The sequence below is a fragment of the Myotis yumanensis genome, unplaced genomic scaffold (assembly GCF_028538775.1).
Source record: "Myotis yumanensis isolate MYYU_CA2020_CCGP unplaced genomic scaffold, mMyoYum1.0.hap1 SCAF_5, whole genome shotgun sequence".
Lineage (NCBI taxonomy): Eukaryota > Metazoa > Chordata > Mammalia > Chiroptera > Vespertilionidae > Myotis > Myotis yumanensis.
Genome location: NW_027223756.1, coordinates 67,738,189 through 67,756,512, shown reverse-complemented (window position 1 = coordinate 67,756,512; position 18,324 = coordinate 67,738,189). Strand labels below are relative to the sequence as shown.

At 46.1% G+C, this 18,324-nt stretch overlaps 1 protein-coding gene across 1 annotated transcript in view; it reads left to right on the top strand.

Annotated features, from left to right (window-relative positions):
- Window positions 1-676: 676 nt before the first annotated feature.
- The window catches only part of SH3RF1 (SH3 domain containing ring finger 1), a 164,821-nt gene continuing 147,173 nt past the window's right edge, over window positions 677-18,324 (top strand). The window contains exons 1-2 of the mRNA XM_070415454.1: window positions 677-892; window positions 2,457-2,941. Of these exons, the coding sequence (XP_070271555.1) occupies window positions 2,549-2,941 (393 nt within the window). The 5' untranslated portion in view covers window positions 677-892; window positions 2,457-2,548. The remainder of the gene's footprint in view (window positions 893-2,456; window positions 2,942-18,324) is intronic.

Here is an 18,324-nt window from a genome sequence, read left to right as displayed (position 1 = left end):
GAACAGGGCCTCCCAAGGCTGGGTTTTAAACCCACACGATGGTTTTCCCAGGCTCTCTCTCTCCCTTCCCAGTTTGAGTTTCTGGGTCCGCAATCCTTCCTGCTGGCTCGGGTGTGTGTCCCGGGGGAGACAGGGTGGTTGGTGCCTGGATGTGGGCAGCCGGGGGAGCAACGCTGGGAGGCGGTGGCCCCGGCAATCGGCGGGTGGACAGCTGCCCTGGGTCTGTCCCCCAACTGATTCAACATGCCTAAGGGGTCACAGCACTTGGCTGGTACTCTACCCGGTGTCTCTCCAGGGCTGGGCCAACAGAAGCTCCCGGGGGATGCAGTGAACGGACTGGAGCTTCCCGCCCTTTCCCGGGACCGGCCCCTCCGCGCCTCCCGCCCGCGGAGGACACGGCCGGCCCCTGCCCCTGGCCGCTTCCTCCTGGACTCAGCCGCCACTCCCCACGCTCTCCCCTCCCGGGGCTTCCTTCTGCAGGCGCGCGCCCCCAAGCCCGCCGCCTCGCCGCCCCCTGGGGTCCGCGCGCAGGTGCCCCCGGCGCCGGGAGAAGGCGCGGCGGGCGCTCGTGGGGAGGCGCTGTGGTGCAGGGCGGCCCCTCGCGCCCCGGGCGCCGGCTGCGGCTCTGCCTCCTCCTCCTCCTCCTCCGCTTCCTCCGCCCTCCTTGGCTGGGAAAGTGGGAGGCGGCGGCGTGTGTGTGCGCGCGCGAGGGGGGCGCAGAGAGGAGGCTCCGGGGCCGCCGCCGCCGCGTCAGAGACACCGCGAGCCGCGAGCGCCGCGGGGCCGCATCCGCATCGGCCGCCGCCACCGCCACCGCCACCGCCACCGCCACCGCCACCGCCACCACCACCGCTGCGGGGCCGCGAACAAAGAGGAGGAGCCGAGGCGCGAGGTAGGGCGCGGGCACAGCCTCGCGGCGGAGAAGGCAGGCAGGGGTCGGGCGTCCCCTTCTCCTTCCCTCCGCGCCGCTCACGCTCTCGTCCCCCCACCCTCGGGTCTCCGCGGGCGCCGCGCTGGGACCTGCGGGAGCCGAGCCCGCGGCCTCGCCGCCTGCTCCCGGCAGGAAGCTGCCCGGGCTCCGCGCCACGGGCTCCGGCACAGCCCGCTCCCCCCCCGCGCCCCGCTGGCTGCGCCTCCCTGGGGACGCCCGCCCCTTCTCCGCGGGGAGGTGGCCGTTTCCCGGTGGCGCTCCATGGGGCTGACTTGCACAACTTCAGGTGCGGATTTATCTTTAAGTCCTTGCAAACTTCCAGCTGGGCGGGGGGGCGGGGGGGGTGTTCGGTGCCCGGCCTGACCCAAAGGGAGGCGGGGATGCCGGAGATCCCCCACGCGGGCACCGGCCGGGCCGCAGCCCCAGCTCGGGACCCTGTCCGTCCTGCGGGTGCGGGCGACACCTGGCCCGGGTGTGTCTGCGGCGCGCGGCCGCGCCTCCTGCGGCTCGGGTCTACCTGTGCCGGCGGCGCGGGAGGGGGTGCAGTCCCGGCTCCCCCCGCCCCGATCTGTCAGGAACAGCTGTGAACGCTCCCACCCAGACCATTTCGCCCCCTCTTTCTCTTAGACGCTCACGTTCCCCTGTATTTTGGTGGCGGTGGGAGAGCGGCGCAGTCCCGGGTGGAAAGGCTTTTCCCTGAATGGCCCCGTGTTCCTAGGATGCCCCCAGTTCCCAGTGCAGCCTTCCATGGCCAGATTCTTCAGGTGATAATTTTGCCAGGTTTTCTGAATGGGATTAGGACAGGCCGTCCAGAAATCCGGTTCCGAGTTTGTCAACCGCTGCCCTGAAGGCTGCTTGTATATTTCAGCTGCTTTCAGGCGGATCTTTCGTGGTGTCCTTTAGCATTGTCACAACCTTCGGCTCGTTTTGGTGTGGGCAGGATTAAACGGTGCTATTTTTAAGGCCAGCGAAGAAACATATGTATTCAATATTGGGATCATTTACCACAAGTGATCACATGAGGCATGGTTTTTCTTAGACGCTGAGGTATCTTAAAAAATGGGGAATTTTGTTAGATTTAAAAGTAATTTCAGGTGGAGAAAACTTTCAGTTGCTTCTGTTCAGCTTCCCATACGAGCTGAGGACTCTATTAAGGCAGCTCATAGCACTTTGAGAGCCGAAGAAATGATGGTCTTTATTGCATTTCATAAATCCTATTTATTGCACGAATCCCGGGGAGGACTTCATAGCTGTTTCTGCACAGTGAACTCCTCACTATCGCTAGGGATTAATTTTGAATTGTTTTTAAAAGCCCATTTTGTTTTTAATTGTTGGCTTTGGAGATCAGGAACCACATTCCAAAGCAGAGCTGCACTGATATTCAGAGGAAGCACTTTTGTGTACTTTTTGGTTCTTGGCTCCTCTGTGAGCCTTTTCCCCAGATAACAATAGTTATTATTTTTTTCCTCCCCTCTCTTTCCGCACCGCCCCCCCCCCGCCCCCCCCCCTCCCCCCGTGTCTCCAGAGCACAGTCTGAAATGGATGTTACATGAATCACTTTAAGGGCTGCATACAACTATGAACATTTCTGAAGCTTTCCCTCAGTAAACGATCAAGATGGATGAATCTGCCTTGTTGGATCTTCTGGAGTGTCCTGTGTGTCTAGAGCGGCTGGATGCTTCTGCCAAGGTTTTGCCTTGCCAGCACACGTTTTGCAAACGGTGTTTGCTGGGGATCGTAGGGTCCCGAAATGAACTCAGATGTCCGGAGTGCAGGACTCTGGTTGGCTCCGGCGTGGAGGAGCTTCCAAGTAACATCCTGCTGGTCAGACTTCTGGATGGTATCAAGCAGAGGCCTTGGAAGCCTGGCCCTGGTGGGGGCAGTGGGACGAACTGCACCAGTGCATTGAGAGTTCAGAGCAGCTCGGTGGCTAACTGCAGCTCGAAAGATCTGCCGAGCTCCCAGGGTGGACAGCAGCAGCGTGTGCAAGCCTGGAGCCCCCCAGTGAGGGTGAGTAGCCTGCAGAAGCAGTTTGCTTAATGATGGTGGGGTAATGACCACATTTTTTTTTCTTTATTCTTCAACCTGCTGTTTTCTAAATCAGCCTATTGCTACAAAAAGCCACACGTACTGTAACAGATAGGAAATTATTTTGCTTCCCTTTTGGAATGAAATTGGATATACATAACCAATTTTCTTGTTTTTGAATTTCCTCCAGATAATCTCTATTATCTTTTCAGAAACAAGTAGCAATTCACTGAAACCTAAAACACAGCAGCTTTTTGTGACCTCTTTAAAATGGAAATTTGTTATGGTTTTTACTTTGTTGATGGATTTGGGAGAACCATAATGATGTATGTATGTGTACATTTATGTATACATGTTATAAACATGTGTGAGAGTAAATCATAAGCAGGAAGTCAGACCTTAATTTTTATGTTGCTTAGAGCACAGAATTTTCTGGTTGGGGGAATTCTTAACAAATCATGGCCACAGGTAGCAGAGTTTGGTTGCTGTAGCAACGAAATGTCATTTAGGACTATGCTAAAACAGCAAGAGAATCTAGCTTTATGTTGGGTTTTACAGAAAGTGAAATTAAATATTCCATTGAAATGGTTTTTCTTGGGTTTTGGGTTTGGGCTGAAATAATTTTACGTGAAGTTAAATATTTGGACAGTTATCATAACTTAAATTTCTAGAAGGTATGGTATTCTGAATAAATCTGAATTTATGATGTGGGTGATGACATACCAGTAAGATATGCTTTGCTCATCTTTAAAATAATAAAAAGTAATTATGGGCTGCATGCAACTATGAATATTTGTATAGTTAAAACAATTCCATTTGTGTTGGAAGAAACAATTTTGATAATTGGTCAAACTGATAAAAAAAATATTTTTAAAAAAATATATTTTCTTGATTTTTTTTGCAGAGAGGAAGGGACAGGGATAGAGAGTTAGAAACATCGATGAGAGAGAAACATCGATCAGCTGCCTCCTGCACACCCCCTACTGGGGATGTGCCCGCAACCAAGGTATATGCCCTTGTCCGGAATCAAACCTGGGACCCTTCAGTCCGCAGGCTGACACTCTATCCACTGAGCCAAACCGGTTAGGGCTAAAAAATATTTTTAAAGAATAGTTAATTTGGATGAGAATATATATTTTTCAAATATTTGTAATACACACACAAAACTGGCTTCTTTTATTTAATGTAGGAGCAACCCATTGGGACAGCATTAGATGGTATAAATTCATAAATGTGACTATAAGACAACTGTAGACGAGTACAGCCTTGTAACCATTCCCTTACTTCCCTCTCAGCTCATCTTTTAAAATGCTATATTTATATCACTAGATGTAACATATGTAAAGCATGTTAATCACTAGAAAACAGTTTCATCACCAGAATAGTAAAATTTCTTTTGCTTCTCATATTTAAGATTTTTAAGATAGCAATGACTTTGGCTTATGGAAGTTTTCTTTCCCTATTTGAAGCTCACATGTAAAATTGATCTGCTTATAGCACTTTTCTTAGACTTCTTTTATTTTATGGAGTTTACTGATATCTTGATTAGTGGATATGGACTCATCAATATTTTAACTACAGAATCAGTGATCAAGTTGATCATTTCTGAGACACCTGACCCAGGTCTGCTTAGTTTAATTAGGGAGTAGATTTACTTCTTTGGAGAGATTTGGTTTCCTTGTTAATTAGACTAGAGAAGGCATAGCTTCTGGCTATGAATAGAAGATTCTTAGTGGTTGACACCTTGCCTTACCTGTTGTGAGGAATGCATTGAAAGTTTGATTACTGATAAAAAAGGAATTTAACAAGAGGGCTCAAGCATTCAGCTTGACATTTTCTTTCTAACAGCAATTGACTATGTAATGCTGTAATGTCCATTTGTTTGAACTGCTAAGCTCCCAAAATTGAGTTTCACTTTTCTCAGTGAAATTTTTGTGAGATTTCTTGATGTTAGTATTGTTTTTGTGAGATTTTATTGATGTTAGTATGTTTTTCTGGCTTATACGATTTTCCTAATTTATTTCATGTTCCTTCTTTAGCATGAGAAAAATTACTCACCAAGGAGGGCAACTCAACTTGAGGCTTATAACTTGAATTGTTGAAGTCCATAAAACAGGAGATAATATCTGTTACTTTGTGGGTGGCAGGGAGGGTGTTGGATGAAACAACCAGGATTTTTCAGTTAACTGAGTGCATGCAAATGCTGCAATACTTAAAAAAAAATAGTTGTTTTTTTTCAAGTCTAAAAAATTTCTTATCAGTACTTTTTATTTTCGAGTATTCAAAACAACCAGGGCTACATAAATAGCCCAAGCATCTCAAAGGTAAAATATCTCAGAAAATACTCCTTTAGAAAGTAAGAAATCTATTAGATACAGACATGTGGAGGTTGTGGTGCACTCCTTCGGACACTTCCCTTAGGTGAGTGACCATAATAAATACCAAACGTGCATCCTCCTCCCTTAGATGTTCTGACATGACCAAGCGGCACGTGAGCCTTTTTCCACATGTTGCGAAAAGCTGAAAGTGATAACATGTGGAATGTTGCTTCAGTTTATTAGTTATGTTCTATGATCCGTTAGATTGTGACCATGTGGCTTCCTCATGTGTTTAGCCGAGGTAGATTGAGTGTTATCAGCAGATACGAACATTTCCAATGTGTGACACACATCTTGTTCCCAGAATTTTAGTGTTTCCTGTCTAATATGAAGGAGAAAATGAAACAGTGTTGGGTTGGAGTCACCAAGGGAATCCATCGATTCTGTACCCCAAGTAAAGAATTGCTGTTGGTTTTGAGCCAAAGTCAAGCAGTGGAGTGAGCCACAGGGAGGGGGTGGTTGAAGATAATCTGTTTAATGGACTAAAAAATACCTGCAGAAGATAGATTTTTATATATATGCAAAGTGAGATATGGAAAACATATTTAAGTAATTTCTATAGAAGTACTACCTAATAGCATAGTTACATTTCTGCTTTCTATGTGTGATCCCATTGTTCAGGATCTATATCCATGCATGTGTGTGTGTCTATCTATCGAGGTATTATTACATAATGATTTCACACTGCCTCTAAGTGAGTTTCTTCAGCAGAAATAGATCACACAACCATTGATTTATACTAATTTACATATCACTTATTCTTTTTTAAAAATCTACAACATATTGAGCACTTATTAGGTTCCAGGCACTGCCCTGGCTGCTGGATAGATAATGATGGACAAACCAGATACAGATTCTGCTTAGCAATTAATGAGTATGTGTCAGTCTCGTTGGAGAGACACACTAACAGTAACAATGCAGGTAGGTAATTAAGCACAGTAAGTGTCATAGAGAGCCATGGGAGAGGAAAGAAGGGCCTGTATTAAGTGTGAGGGTAAATGGTAAATTGTGTGTGTGTGTGTGTGTGTGTGTGTGTGTGTGTGTGTAAGAGAGAGGGAAAGAGAGAGAGATTCAAAAACTTCTTTGAAGAAAAGGTATTTGAGCTGAGGTCTGAAGGGTGAAATGATATTATTGGAGACTAGAGGCCCAGCACGCAATTGAAATCGCCCCGCCTCCCGCTGTGAGGAGGCACCGTGTGAGGGTTGGGGACCCGCACCTGACTTGTGCAGGGCTGGCGGCCACAGGAGTCAGGCCGGACAGTGCTGTGGGGGGCCGGGCCCATGCTTGACTCGCAGTGTCCCCTGGCCCCCCTGCCTGGGTCTGCTTTGGGGCGTGGGGGGTTGGGACCATGCCTGACTCACAATGTCCCCTGCCTACACCTCCCTCTGCCCCCCCCCCGCCCCCCCATGTCCGCTCCGGGGCCGCCCGAGCCACCCACCTCTCTCATCTCTGTTCCAGGCCTCATCCGCGCGTGCAACCTCCTGTCTGGTCGTGACCCGTTACGGAGTCCTGGCCTAATTTGCATATTACCTCTTGATAATATAGATGGGGCTGGGCAGCCACAGGGGCAGAGGGGATGAGTATTCCAAAGGCCCTGACCAACAGCAGCACAGGGCATGGCTCCTAGAAAGAGCCAACGGAAGGTGGGTGTGAACTAAGCAAGGGACAGGGATCGTGACCTAGATGAGGGTCTCAGGTTCAGCAATGTGCAAGGCATCAAGGGCCACCACAAGGCCACTTGGGGTTCAGGGCCAGGTGCGAGGTGTAGCTAGTCAGTGCTCTGCATTGGAATTAGAAAGACACATCATTGGGACTGAAAATCATTGAGACTGGAGTGACCACAAACCTTCAGAACAGAAATGGAGCCTGGGGTCAAAGCCCTGAGAGAGAGAGGAAAGGCAGGGCATTCTGGACATGGGGTGACACAGATGAAATCTCCTCTCTCTCACAAATGCCCAGTGTGCTTCAGTTTCTCCAGAGTCATACTCACGCCTCCCTTCTCTCCCTCTCCTTATTGCTGACTATTATGGGCTGAATCGTTTCCCCCAGCATTCATAAATTGAAGTCCCATGTCCCAGGACCTCAGAATATGGCTGTGTTTGGGGAATAGCACCTTTAAAGAAGTGGTGAAGGTAAAATGAGTGTATATGGGGGTGGCCTAAATCCACAAAATGACTGTTAATCCTTCTTAGAGGAGGAGATTAGGAGACAGACAGAGGTAAGACGGTGTGAAGACACATGGAGAAGATGGTCATCTACAAGCCAAGGAGAGAGGCCTTCCGAAGAACCCAACCCTGTCCACACCTTCATCTTAGACTTCTGGCCTCCAGAACTGAGGAAATAAATGTCTGTTGCTGAAACCAGCCAATCTGTCATACTTGATAAGGGGTAGCTCTAGCAGAGTAGTACACTAACTGGGAACGTATTCCTAAAGGTCAGCCCATCGAGTGGCCTCTCGGTCAGTCCACTGCCAGTCCCATTCAGTCCCAGTTTTCCCATAGACTTACCGTGGCCTAGCTTGTCTGTGCTCTTTATTCCAAAGTGCAATAACCTTGAGAAATTCTTCAGTCCCTACCCACCCTCTTAGATGCCTAAATGGCCTGGCATCCTATATAATAAAAGCCTAATATGCTAAGTGTCTGTTGGCCCAGTTGGCCGTTCAACCAATCAAAGTGTAATATGCAAATGATATGCTAAGGCCGCTCAACTGCTCGCTATGATGTGCACTGACCACCGGGGGCAGATGCTCCGACTGGTAGGTTAGCTTCCTGCTGAGGTCCGGCTGATTGGGGCTGAACAAGATGGGCTGAACATGCACTGGAGCCCTCCCGTGGTCTGTCCCTGGCTGGCCAACCTCCCATGTCCCTCCCAGGCCCCAGTCGTGCACTGGTGGGGTCCCTCAGCCTGGCCTGTCCCTTCTTGCAATCCGGGACCCCTCGGGGGATGTTGGAGAGCCGGTTTTGGCCCAATGGCAGAACAATCAGTCACTATGATGCGCACTGACCATCGGGAGCAGATGCTCAATGCAGGAGCTGCCCCATGGTGGTCAGTATGCTCCCACAGGGGGCGCGACGCTCAGTCAGAAGCTGGGCTCACGGCTGGTGAGCGCAGCGGCGGTGGTGGGAGCCTCTCCTGCTTCCACAGCAGCACTAAGGATGTCCGACTGACGGCTTAGGCCCGCTCTCCATGGGGAGCGGGCCTAAGCCGTCAGTTGGACATCCCCTCAGGGCTCCCAGACTGTGAGAGGGCGCAGGCCGGGTTAAGGGACCCACCCCCTGAGTGCATGAATTTCATGCACCAGGCCTCTAGTAGTTTTATAAAATGGACAGGAGGTTTATGTGGCAAGATACCAGATGCCAAAGGTTTTGGAGAAGAGGGAGGGAAGTGCTGCGAGAAGAGAGGTCCTAACACTGTTATCTCTCTCTAGTTCTTCTGTAAGTGGAATCTAGAGAGCGTGCTTTATTGGACGTAGTGGTGTCTACATGAGGCACCACCCAGAGGAAAGGCAGCAGGAAGAGGATGGAAGAAGAGAGGAGGAGAAAGGCAGGATGGCAGGGGGACTCCAGGGAGGGTGTGGAAAGCTAGTGCTAGCTCTGAGTTGCCCCAGGGGGCACCTTTGACCAGTCAGTGCACGGGGACTTGTGGAGTGTTTCTTTCAGGCTCCATTCTGTGCTGTAATCTGTCCTAGGACAGAGGTGGCACTAATGCATGTTTCTGTTGAAAACATTTACTTTTGGGGGGATTAAAGCGTCCAAGAAACAGCAAATAAGGCAGCATATAGTAACTCCAAACTATGGGGTAAGATATGGAATATGTCTGCCCAGCCGGAGTGTCTGGCCATCCTGCGCACTGAAGGTTGCTGGTTTGATTCCCAGTTGGGGCACATACCTGGCTTGTGGATTTGATCCGCGGTATCCTCGGTTGGGGCACTTAGGGAAGGCAGCTGATCGGTGTTTCTCTCTCTCTCTCCCTCCCACCCCCTTCCCCCCATCTCCCTTCCTCTCTCTAAGCATGTCCTTGGGTGAGGTTAGAAGAAAAGAAAAGGCACGGAATAAGTCTCTATAGTGAGGTCCGTGTCGAGTCGCCCCTGGATTTAGTGTCTGGTCAAAGGGTAGATGGAGTAACTGGGTTAGAGTGGACAGGGACACAGAAGGACATACTCCCCTGGTGTGGAAGGTTCAGTCCAGACTCTGGTAAAGGAATGGATGTGTCTGCACAGGCGGGGATGGGTACCTGTATTCATCCACACTGGACCCAAGCACGACTTCCCACGTGGTTTAGATGAGGGAGACTCAGCCATTTGCCTAATAATGAGAGAGGATCCTAGATAGGCTGCCTCCTGCACACCCCTTCCTGGGGATGGAGCCCGCAACCCGGGCATGTGCCCTGACCGGGAATCGAGCCGTGACCTCCTGGTTTTTAGGTCAATGCTCAACCACTGAGCCATGCTGGCAGGGCAATCCCTACCTCTGATTCCCTTTCTGTTGCCAGTGGTCTCTTCCTCACCATTCCCAGAGCCCCTAGCTCCTCTTTGCCGCCCTCCATTCCTGAACTCTCCTCCTCCACAGGAAGGATGCTGCTTTCCCACTGCAGTCAGACACTCCCTCTGCGCCAGTAATCCAGCCCCTCTGCCATCCATTGCTTTCACATGGTTTAAGCCAGTGGTCGGCAAACTGCGGCTCGCGAGCCACATGCGGCTCTTTGGCCCCTTGAGTGTGGCTCTTCCACATAATACTGACTTCTGCGCATGGGCCACGAAGTTTCAATCGCACTGTACGTGCGTGCCTGCACGTGGTATTTTGTGGTATTTTGTGGAAGAGCCACACTCAAGGGGCCAAAGAGCCACATGTGACTCGCGAGCCGCAGTTTGCCGACCACGGGTTTAAGCAAACCTGAGACAATACATGACAAGCCTTTTTTATTCTGAGGTGAAGAGGCAAATGACTTTGCAGGTCACTTTGTGGCAGGATTCTTCATGAGGATCCACAGTAGTAGAGCAACGCTGTACGTGCAGTATAGTGAACGTGTTGGTGATAGAAATCTCACACGTGGAAACTGCTTTGCTAGGAAGGCTCCCTCATTGTGGAATGTAGACCTTCCCTCTCCCAAAGCTTTTATCATGAACAGTGCGCATATCTTCCTCTCCTCTTTCTCCTCCTCCTCCTTTTTAAATTTCAGAGACTTGTAAAAGTAGTGACCTTAAGAGCAATTCTGAGCCCCCGGACCCTTTCTGAGGCCCTGCAGTCCTTTGCAGTGTATGTGTCCGCCAATGCCTTAGTTAAGTGGATGGCAGCAGTTGCTTCATGAATGGCAACATATGGGTAGCTGTAAACACGGCCAATTTAAACACAGATGTGTGAGTGGGCTCTTTGGGGATAGCTGAGAAGGGAATGGAGGTGCCATTTCAAAGGGTTGACAGTAGCAGTTAAGTAGCAGATTATTTGCATTGTGAAACATGGCAAAAGAGCAGTAGGAGGATGTGCAAATCAATTTTGAGTTACATTAAATATAGCACAGAAAGGCAAGGACTGTCAAGTATAAACATTTTGTTCTGTTAGCCTAAGGAAATAATAAATTTCTTCAAGTATTTTTTTTGTAAGAAAAGAAATCCTTTTGAAACACTGCCTTTTCAAATTCAGCAATGAATGGAGTGAATTTTCATTATTTTAAAGTATAGTAAGTGAACTAAGCATTGAATAATTATACAGAAGTGAAATGAAAGTTTACTCTAGGGTGCTCCATGTCTAGTTTTTTATTTATTTTTTATTTCAGAGAGAAATGGAGAGGGAGAGAGATAGAAACATCAATGATGAGAGAATCATTGATTGGCTGCCTCCTGCACACCTCCTACTGGGGATCGAGCCCACAACCTGGCCATGTGCCCTGATTGGGAATCAAACTGTGACCTCCTGGTTCATAGGTGAACACTCAACCACTGAGCCACAGCGCTGGGCCCATGTCTAATTTTAATTTATGTGAGATACCCTCTCAGACAATATAGTAGTAATAGAATCAGAATATCAGTGTGGGATACATATAGTCCTGGCATTTGTATAAGGAAGTGTGTTTGAGCATTGATATTTGAAAGTTGAACTTTTGATTTGTTATAAGGAGATTCTGTTCCTATAAAGCTAAAAGTATTCTTTCGCTTCTAATTATATCACTGCTTAGTTTTAAAGATCTTTAAATAAATTTAAAAATTCTTTAACGCATTAAATACATAGATTAAATATTAACATATGTAATAAAATTAATTTTCAAACCTTAAATATTGGTTTTGCTCATTCAAAGTGATACTAGTTAACAAATATCTCCATATTTTTCCATTGTTAAACTTGTCTTTTAAGCACACTCTTGGATAAATTATTTCCAGCATTTCATGTGTTTTTACTTTTTTCCCCCATAGTAGGGCATGACTGAAGAGTTTAAGTCCATGAGGTAAAATATTTTGGTAGGCCTAATTATTTTCATTCAGTATTATGTGTTTCATAGTACATAATATTATGTGCTGGTATGAGCACTTTCTTATTTTATAAAACAAGTCCAGAATACTAGAAGGTATTGAAAGCCTTGATTCTTTTGTACAAAGACAGGGATACTCTTGGAAGTGAAGTGTTGGTTGAAAGGCACCATCACGTGACAGCTTGAAACGTTGACATATTCCAAGATAGCCCAACTCCGGCACCAGAGAAGTATCGGGTCTCCGCGTAGGAGTATGAAATTGTAGGCTGTGTGGAAACTGAGGATCACCTATATCAGTGGTGGCGAACCTATGACATGCGTGTCAGAGGTGACATGCGAACTCATTTTTTTGGTTGATTTTTCTTTGTTAAATGGCATTTAAATATTAAAAATAAATATCAAAAATATAAATCTTTGTTTTACTATGGTTGCAAATATCAAAAAATTTCTATATGTGACACGGCACCAGAGTTAAGTTAGGGTTTTTCAAAATGCTGACATGCCGAGCTCAAAAGGTTCGCCATCACTGACCTATATGGTGGCAAGAAAGAAGAAGACCTGGGTCCTTGTCTTGCCTTTGTGACTGTAAGCCAGTGATTTCTCTTCCACAGGCCAGAGTTTCCTCTTTTATACAATGAGGGCTTGTCTGATATCAGAGTCCCTTTGCTGCTGTGACATTTTGGAAATAATTACCCTAGCAAAGGCCAACTTTGATAGTGAGCATTTAGAACAAACTGAGATTGGGGTCTGGGTATCCTCTTGGTGTTGTGAGATGAATGTGCCTCTCACAGTCACCCATGGGCACCAGGATCTGCTCTAATATCCCCTTAGAAGCCCACACTGTGTCTGCCACAGGAACCTCCGGATGAATCGATGAGTAATCGGCGTGAGAAGAGAGGCAGAGCAGAAAAGCAAGGGCAGCTTGGGGAGCCTGACCTAGGATCAGTCTCTAAGCTGGACGGGTTTGCGTGAATGGGCTCCAGTGGCCTGGAATGTTCTACCCCGAGGATATTTTTTTGCATTGATTTTTTTTTAAAGAGAGAGTGGAAGGGAGGGAGAAGTGAAAGAGAGAGAGAGAGAGAGAGAGAGAGAGAGAGAAACATTGATGTGAGAGAGACACATCGATTGGTTACCTCCTGCGTGTGCCCTGACTGGGCAGGGGATCAAACCTGCAACCCAGGTATGTGCCCCTTGACCGGGAATCAAACCCGCAACCCTTCCGTGCACAGGCCAAAGCTCTAACCATTGAACCCACCGGCCAGGGCAGGAATGATCTACCTTTGTTCTGCCTGAATACTACCTTCGTGTAAAGTTGTCACACTGCCTGAAATTTCAGCACTTAGAGATTGAAATTAGGTGTCCACATACTAAAATGTTCTCTTTGAAAGGGTATGGATTTATCCAGTCCCATTGCTTTCCCCATCCTTACTGAGGTGAGAACACCCACTCTGATGGACAGGAAGTTTATGCTGAAAGGGAGGGATGGACACTGAGTTTCTTTGGGGTCAGACAAGCCTGCATGGGGGAAGTGCAGTGAGGGGCTAAGGTGGGGTGACCATGTAATCTATCCCCTACACTGGGACACTTTTGAGAGTGAAAAGGGATGCTGCTGATAATTTTGCAGAGTCAACAGCAGCCATCCGGGACTGTCTGGGGCAAACAGGGCCATGTGGTTACCCTAACTGAGGGCAGTGTGAGCGAGCCCAGGACATAGGAGAAGGTTTCATCAAGTGTGGGGAAGATGCCAAAGAACACAGAAGCTCTTTCAAAAATGTGCAGGGGAAGTGAGGGGAATTGATTTCTTCCTCTGAATGCTCCTTTCTGTGCGCTTTGTGGTTTTGCTGGAGCAAAAATGGGTTGTAGTAGAAAAGGCAGGGGGTTTTAGCATCAGGCCAACCTTCTTCTATTTCTTGTTATCTGTGTGGCTCTTGGGCATGTTATTTCCTTAGTCTAATTTCTTAATTTGTAAAATGATGACAATCTGCTTTCCAGGGTTGTGAGGATTACATGAGATAAGAGATCGTAAGCATCCAGGACCTAGTAGTTACTCAGTAAATGCCAGTACTTTCTGTTTTCACTCTTTCCAGATATTATAACTTTTAATACCTTATGTCAGTTATATTGTAAAATAAAATCTGTGTGTGTGAGGGCACACATGTGGGTGGATGTGGTCTGATCATTTTTTTAAATTTATTTTTTAATATTTTTATTGATTTCAGAGAGGAAGGGAGAGGAAGAGAGAGAGATGGACACATCAATGAGAAAGAATCATTGATTGGCTTCCTCCTGCATGTTCCCTACTGGGGATCAAACCTGCAACCCGGGCCTGTGCCCTGACGGGGAATCAAACCATGACTGCCTGGTTCATAGGGCGATGCTCAACCACTGAGCCACACTGGCAGGGCTGATAGTTTAATTAGTCAACATTTATAATGTTAATGCCATAGGATATTTGGTTCTGTTTTAAGCAGCCAACTTAAACTTCAGGTACACAAGCTGTTCATCAGTTAGTGACTGCAAATGATGTCACTCAATGGGTGGTTTGTCCTGGTCCTCCCAGTACCTGTAGTGTGACACTGGTTCTCTGGGTCTCACCTGTGAAAGGAGATGGTGACACCATTATCTCTTGTACCCCTTCCTATCCCCGCATCCTGGGATAAGAGACCCAGCCAGCAGGATCAAGTATCTGTTAGACAATCTGTGACTGGTTTCATTGTTTTTCTTTTCTTTTGATGATGTGGGGAAAATAATAGCTCAAATATTTTAAAATGTACATCTTTTGACTTTGTTCTTTGCCATAGTATTGAAAAGAGATAGATCCCTATGACTTCTGTCAGGGAAACAAGGTGTGCTTTGTAGTGCAGTTCTCATTTTGAAAATTAGTGTTAGGAAAGATTATTATGCCCTCTCACGGGTCTTTTAATGGCACCATTGGATATACAGTGTGTGTGTGTGTGTGTGTGTGTGTGTGCGCGCGCCCTTTGTGGCTCATTTTTCATACCCCTGACACCCTCTTCCACCCTTCCTCCCATAGTATCAAGATGATGTTCTTTAAATAGATATTACTGGTCAGCTTATCCATGTTTTAATTATTTTTATATCTCCTATCTAGAGCATCTGATTGTGTGTGTGTGTGTGTGTGTGTGCACGTTAATGTGGCTAGAACCATCTCTGGCAAAAGAAGTGCATTGTGTAACTGATAACGTTCTGATGGCTTTTGGAAATGCAGCCACAGTGAAGAACCATACTGTACTTCAACTTTCAATAAGTTTGTATGTTTTTTTAATGGAGCTTCTATTTATGGTTAAAATATCCACTTCCTGATTTTGTAGGGTAAGAAAGGACACAGAGTGAACATGTTCTGAAGATGTCTTGGAAAAAAAAAAGTCTCCCGAAAAAGAACATTTCAAAAGCTTACTGGTAACTTATTCCAGTGCCTTGCAATCTTCCCAGCCAGGAAGTTCTTTCTTTTTTTTTTTTTTTTGTACCAATACAAATCCCTGTCCTTGCTGTTCAATCACATTCCTCTCGTCCTGTCTTTAATGGGAAAGAAGCGCTCCCCTGTGCACTGTCCTTCATAACCTTGCGGGCTGTTGTGCAGCCAGCCGCCTCCCTAGCATCTTTATCTGGCCTAAATAACTGTTTCCTTTTCGCGTCCTCTTAGGACCCATTTCCTAACGTTTTAATCATTTTAGTCCCTCTCCCTTGGACGCTCTCCAACCTCTGCTGGTCTTGCTCAGGTTCAGGTCCAAAATAGCTCTTAGCCAGATAATAATAAAGTTCCTTCTGTGGAAGGGCTGTCCCGTGACCCTCCTGAGCAGGCTGCTCGTTTTTTACCTGATCTTACGCACCTTTAAAAATAACTCACTGCATTGCTCATTTATACAGTGCCTCGACCTCAGACAGTTTGCTTCTACTTATATCAGTTTGGGTTTCCCCCATTTTTTATTTGAGCCGTTAGTTTTTATTGCCATCCTAATTAAACCGCCTCCTGTGGTTTCTGTCATCCTTATGGTAGTATCAGCAATTTGCAGCTATCAACGGGAACTAAAAAATGTCAATCCAAGATGCTATTGCTTTAGTAGATATTTGTAATTATATGAATACTTGGTTTTAATTTTTACATTTATTTTAGGCATCCTCGTCCCCAAATTGGTATTTGATTGTTCTCTAATTGACTGTGTTTTAGTTTTGGCTTCTAAGTGATAAGTAACTTGAGAGCTGGACCTCTTTATGTTTTAAACCTTTTATCTCTTCTTTACACTTGAAAAAGTAGTAGCTGTTCCATTCGGTAAATGCATCTTGATGGGAGTGATAGATTGTTCACTTTCCAGAATTCCAAGGTCCACTTGGATGCATTCACATCTTCATAAGAGAGAGTACCTAGCCACATGTACAGTTTTGGTGCACTTAATGGTATTCATTTTCCATTATTTAAGTCAGCCATGAATGTATTACCCAAAGGCTGGGCAAACCCTCATGAAACTTAGATGTAATTGGATCCTGAATCACAGTTCTCTTGAGGGTGGCCCTGGAAACATTTGTGTTGCACCCACCATGGTGGTCTAGAAATCATGTTTTCCCAGTTTATTAGAAAGAACGTTCTGCTGAATTTAATCAGAAGCCTTATAAAAGTTAAAATATGTCACCTATTTTCTCAAATCCCCCAGGCACATCGTCATTCTGACATAGAGGAAAATGAAATGGAGTTACTAGGATGCATGTGATCTTTACCAAACACCTTGTGATTTCCCTGCTTGAAAATCTCTGCTTTGGGAATGAAAATGTTACGAGTAATCATGGCCTCTGTTTTGATGCAGATTATCAACATCCTAAGCAATTCCCGTGTCAGGTAATTCTGTGAGTGGTAGGAAGCTGAGGTCCTGATGTGGTTAGCAATAGCACCTTCCCATGCTAAATCCCAGAAGAGGCAACATGCACATTCACAATGAAATTACAATTCTTGAGAACAAAGAGGGAAGGGGGAAGAAAAGGGTAGTTAGAAGAATAAATCAGCCCCAAGACACTCTTTGCAATTCTTGAATCATGGACCGGCCAACTCTGATATGAAACCCCACAAGGACCCCGGGCTCTCTAGTGCAGATACCTGTGCAGGATGATGATTCTCTGTGATTGTTAATATATCAAATATTTAACTATAAGGCATAGATATACCTCAAGTTTTTATTAACTCTCAAGAGACTAAGCTATGTGATGATACCTACAAATAAGTCACACTGAAGTCTACCTAAGACAGGGGTAGGGAACCTTTTTTCCACCAAGGGCCATTTGGATATTTATTTATAACATCATTTGCAAGCCATACGTTCATTATCAACTTAACAATTAGCCTGCTATATTTGGTCAGGCATTTAATTAACTCACTCCTAATGCCTTGGAAGGGCCAGACTGAATGATTTTGTGGACCTTATATGGCCCTCGGGCCGGACGTTCCCCACCCCTGAGTCCTAACATTTCATTATAGATGAAAGAAAATGGCATATCTCGAGGATCAGTGTGTTAGGAGGACTTGGTAACTGTAGAAATGTGTCACGCTGTGGTTTCTAGGTATGTTATGAATGAAGAAGGGCTTTGTGTGGAAGGAATGGCAATGCTATATGAATATTTATATGACAGTTTGCGTGTGTTGCTAGGTTAAGTTTCTTCTTTGTGATCCTAGCTTTCTTTATTTCCTGGACTGAGAGGCGTTTATTTTCCACATTAACCTGATATGTAAATTTCTCAGCCCCTGCTGGTGGCTTTTTTCTCCTTCCAATTTAGTGGTATCAGGTCCGTGTCTGGGCAGGGAGTAAACCATCATTAACAACTAGCTAGTGTCTTGTCTTTGTTTAACTGCAGCCAGGCTATGGTCTACCAATTCCTTCTGTAACTGGGAGCTGTTAGCCAGTGTGGGATTTATCTAATATGGCTTATGTTCAGTGATTATATATTGAGATTTGGAATGTATGGAAAGGACGCATGTAGCAGTTGTTCAGTATACATTTCTTCTCTGTGCCTCGACTGAAAGGTCACCATTTCTTGGCACTGTTATCAGACACATGGGCAGGTTAGACAGAAGAACCAAAGAGGTGGGGGTAAAGATAGATTAAAACCAAAATCGATTTTCAGTTTGACACTTACTATCCATTTTCCTAGTCAGGTGAGTGTTATCTGACAAGTATGCAGAGTTGCTAATTCTTGGCAGCCATGCACTAGATAATACAATCTGCAAAGTCGGGGGTAATTAGATCACAACTGTCTATCGATAGCCTTAGAATGGCAGCCGTAGCAGTTTTAGTTGGACAGCAGAATCATTTTGAAATGGTCATGGGATCATTTTAAGAGCTGATCCTATGGAATAATGTCTATCCGACCCAAGAAAGTAAATTATTGACTACCTGAACTTGGGGGAAAATATGTAACAAGATGTTTTGTGACCTTGAAAGGGTGAAGCAATGGTTTAGTAACTGTGTTCTGTTTGTTGCATCCAGGTTAGCCATGGATGAATTCATTCTGTTCTCAAAG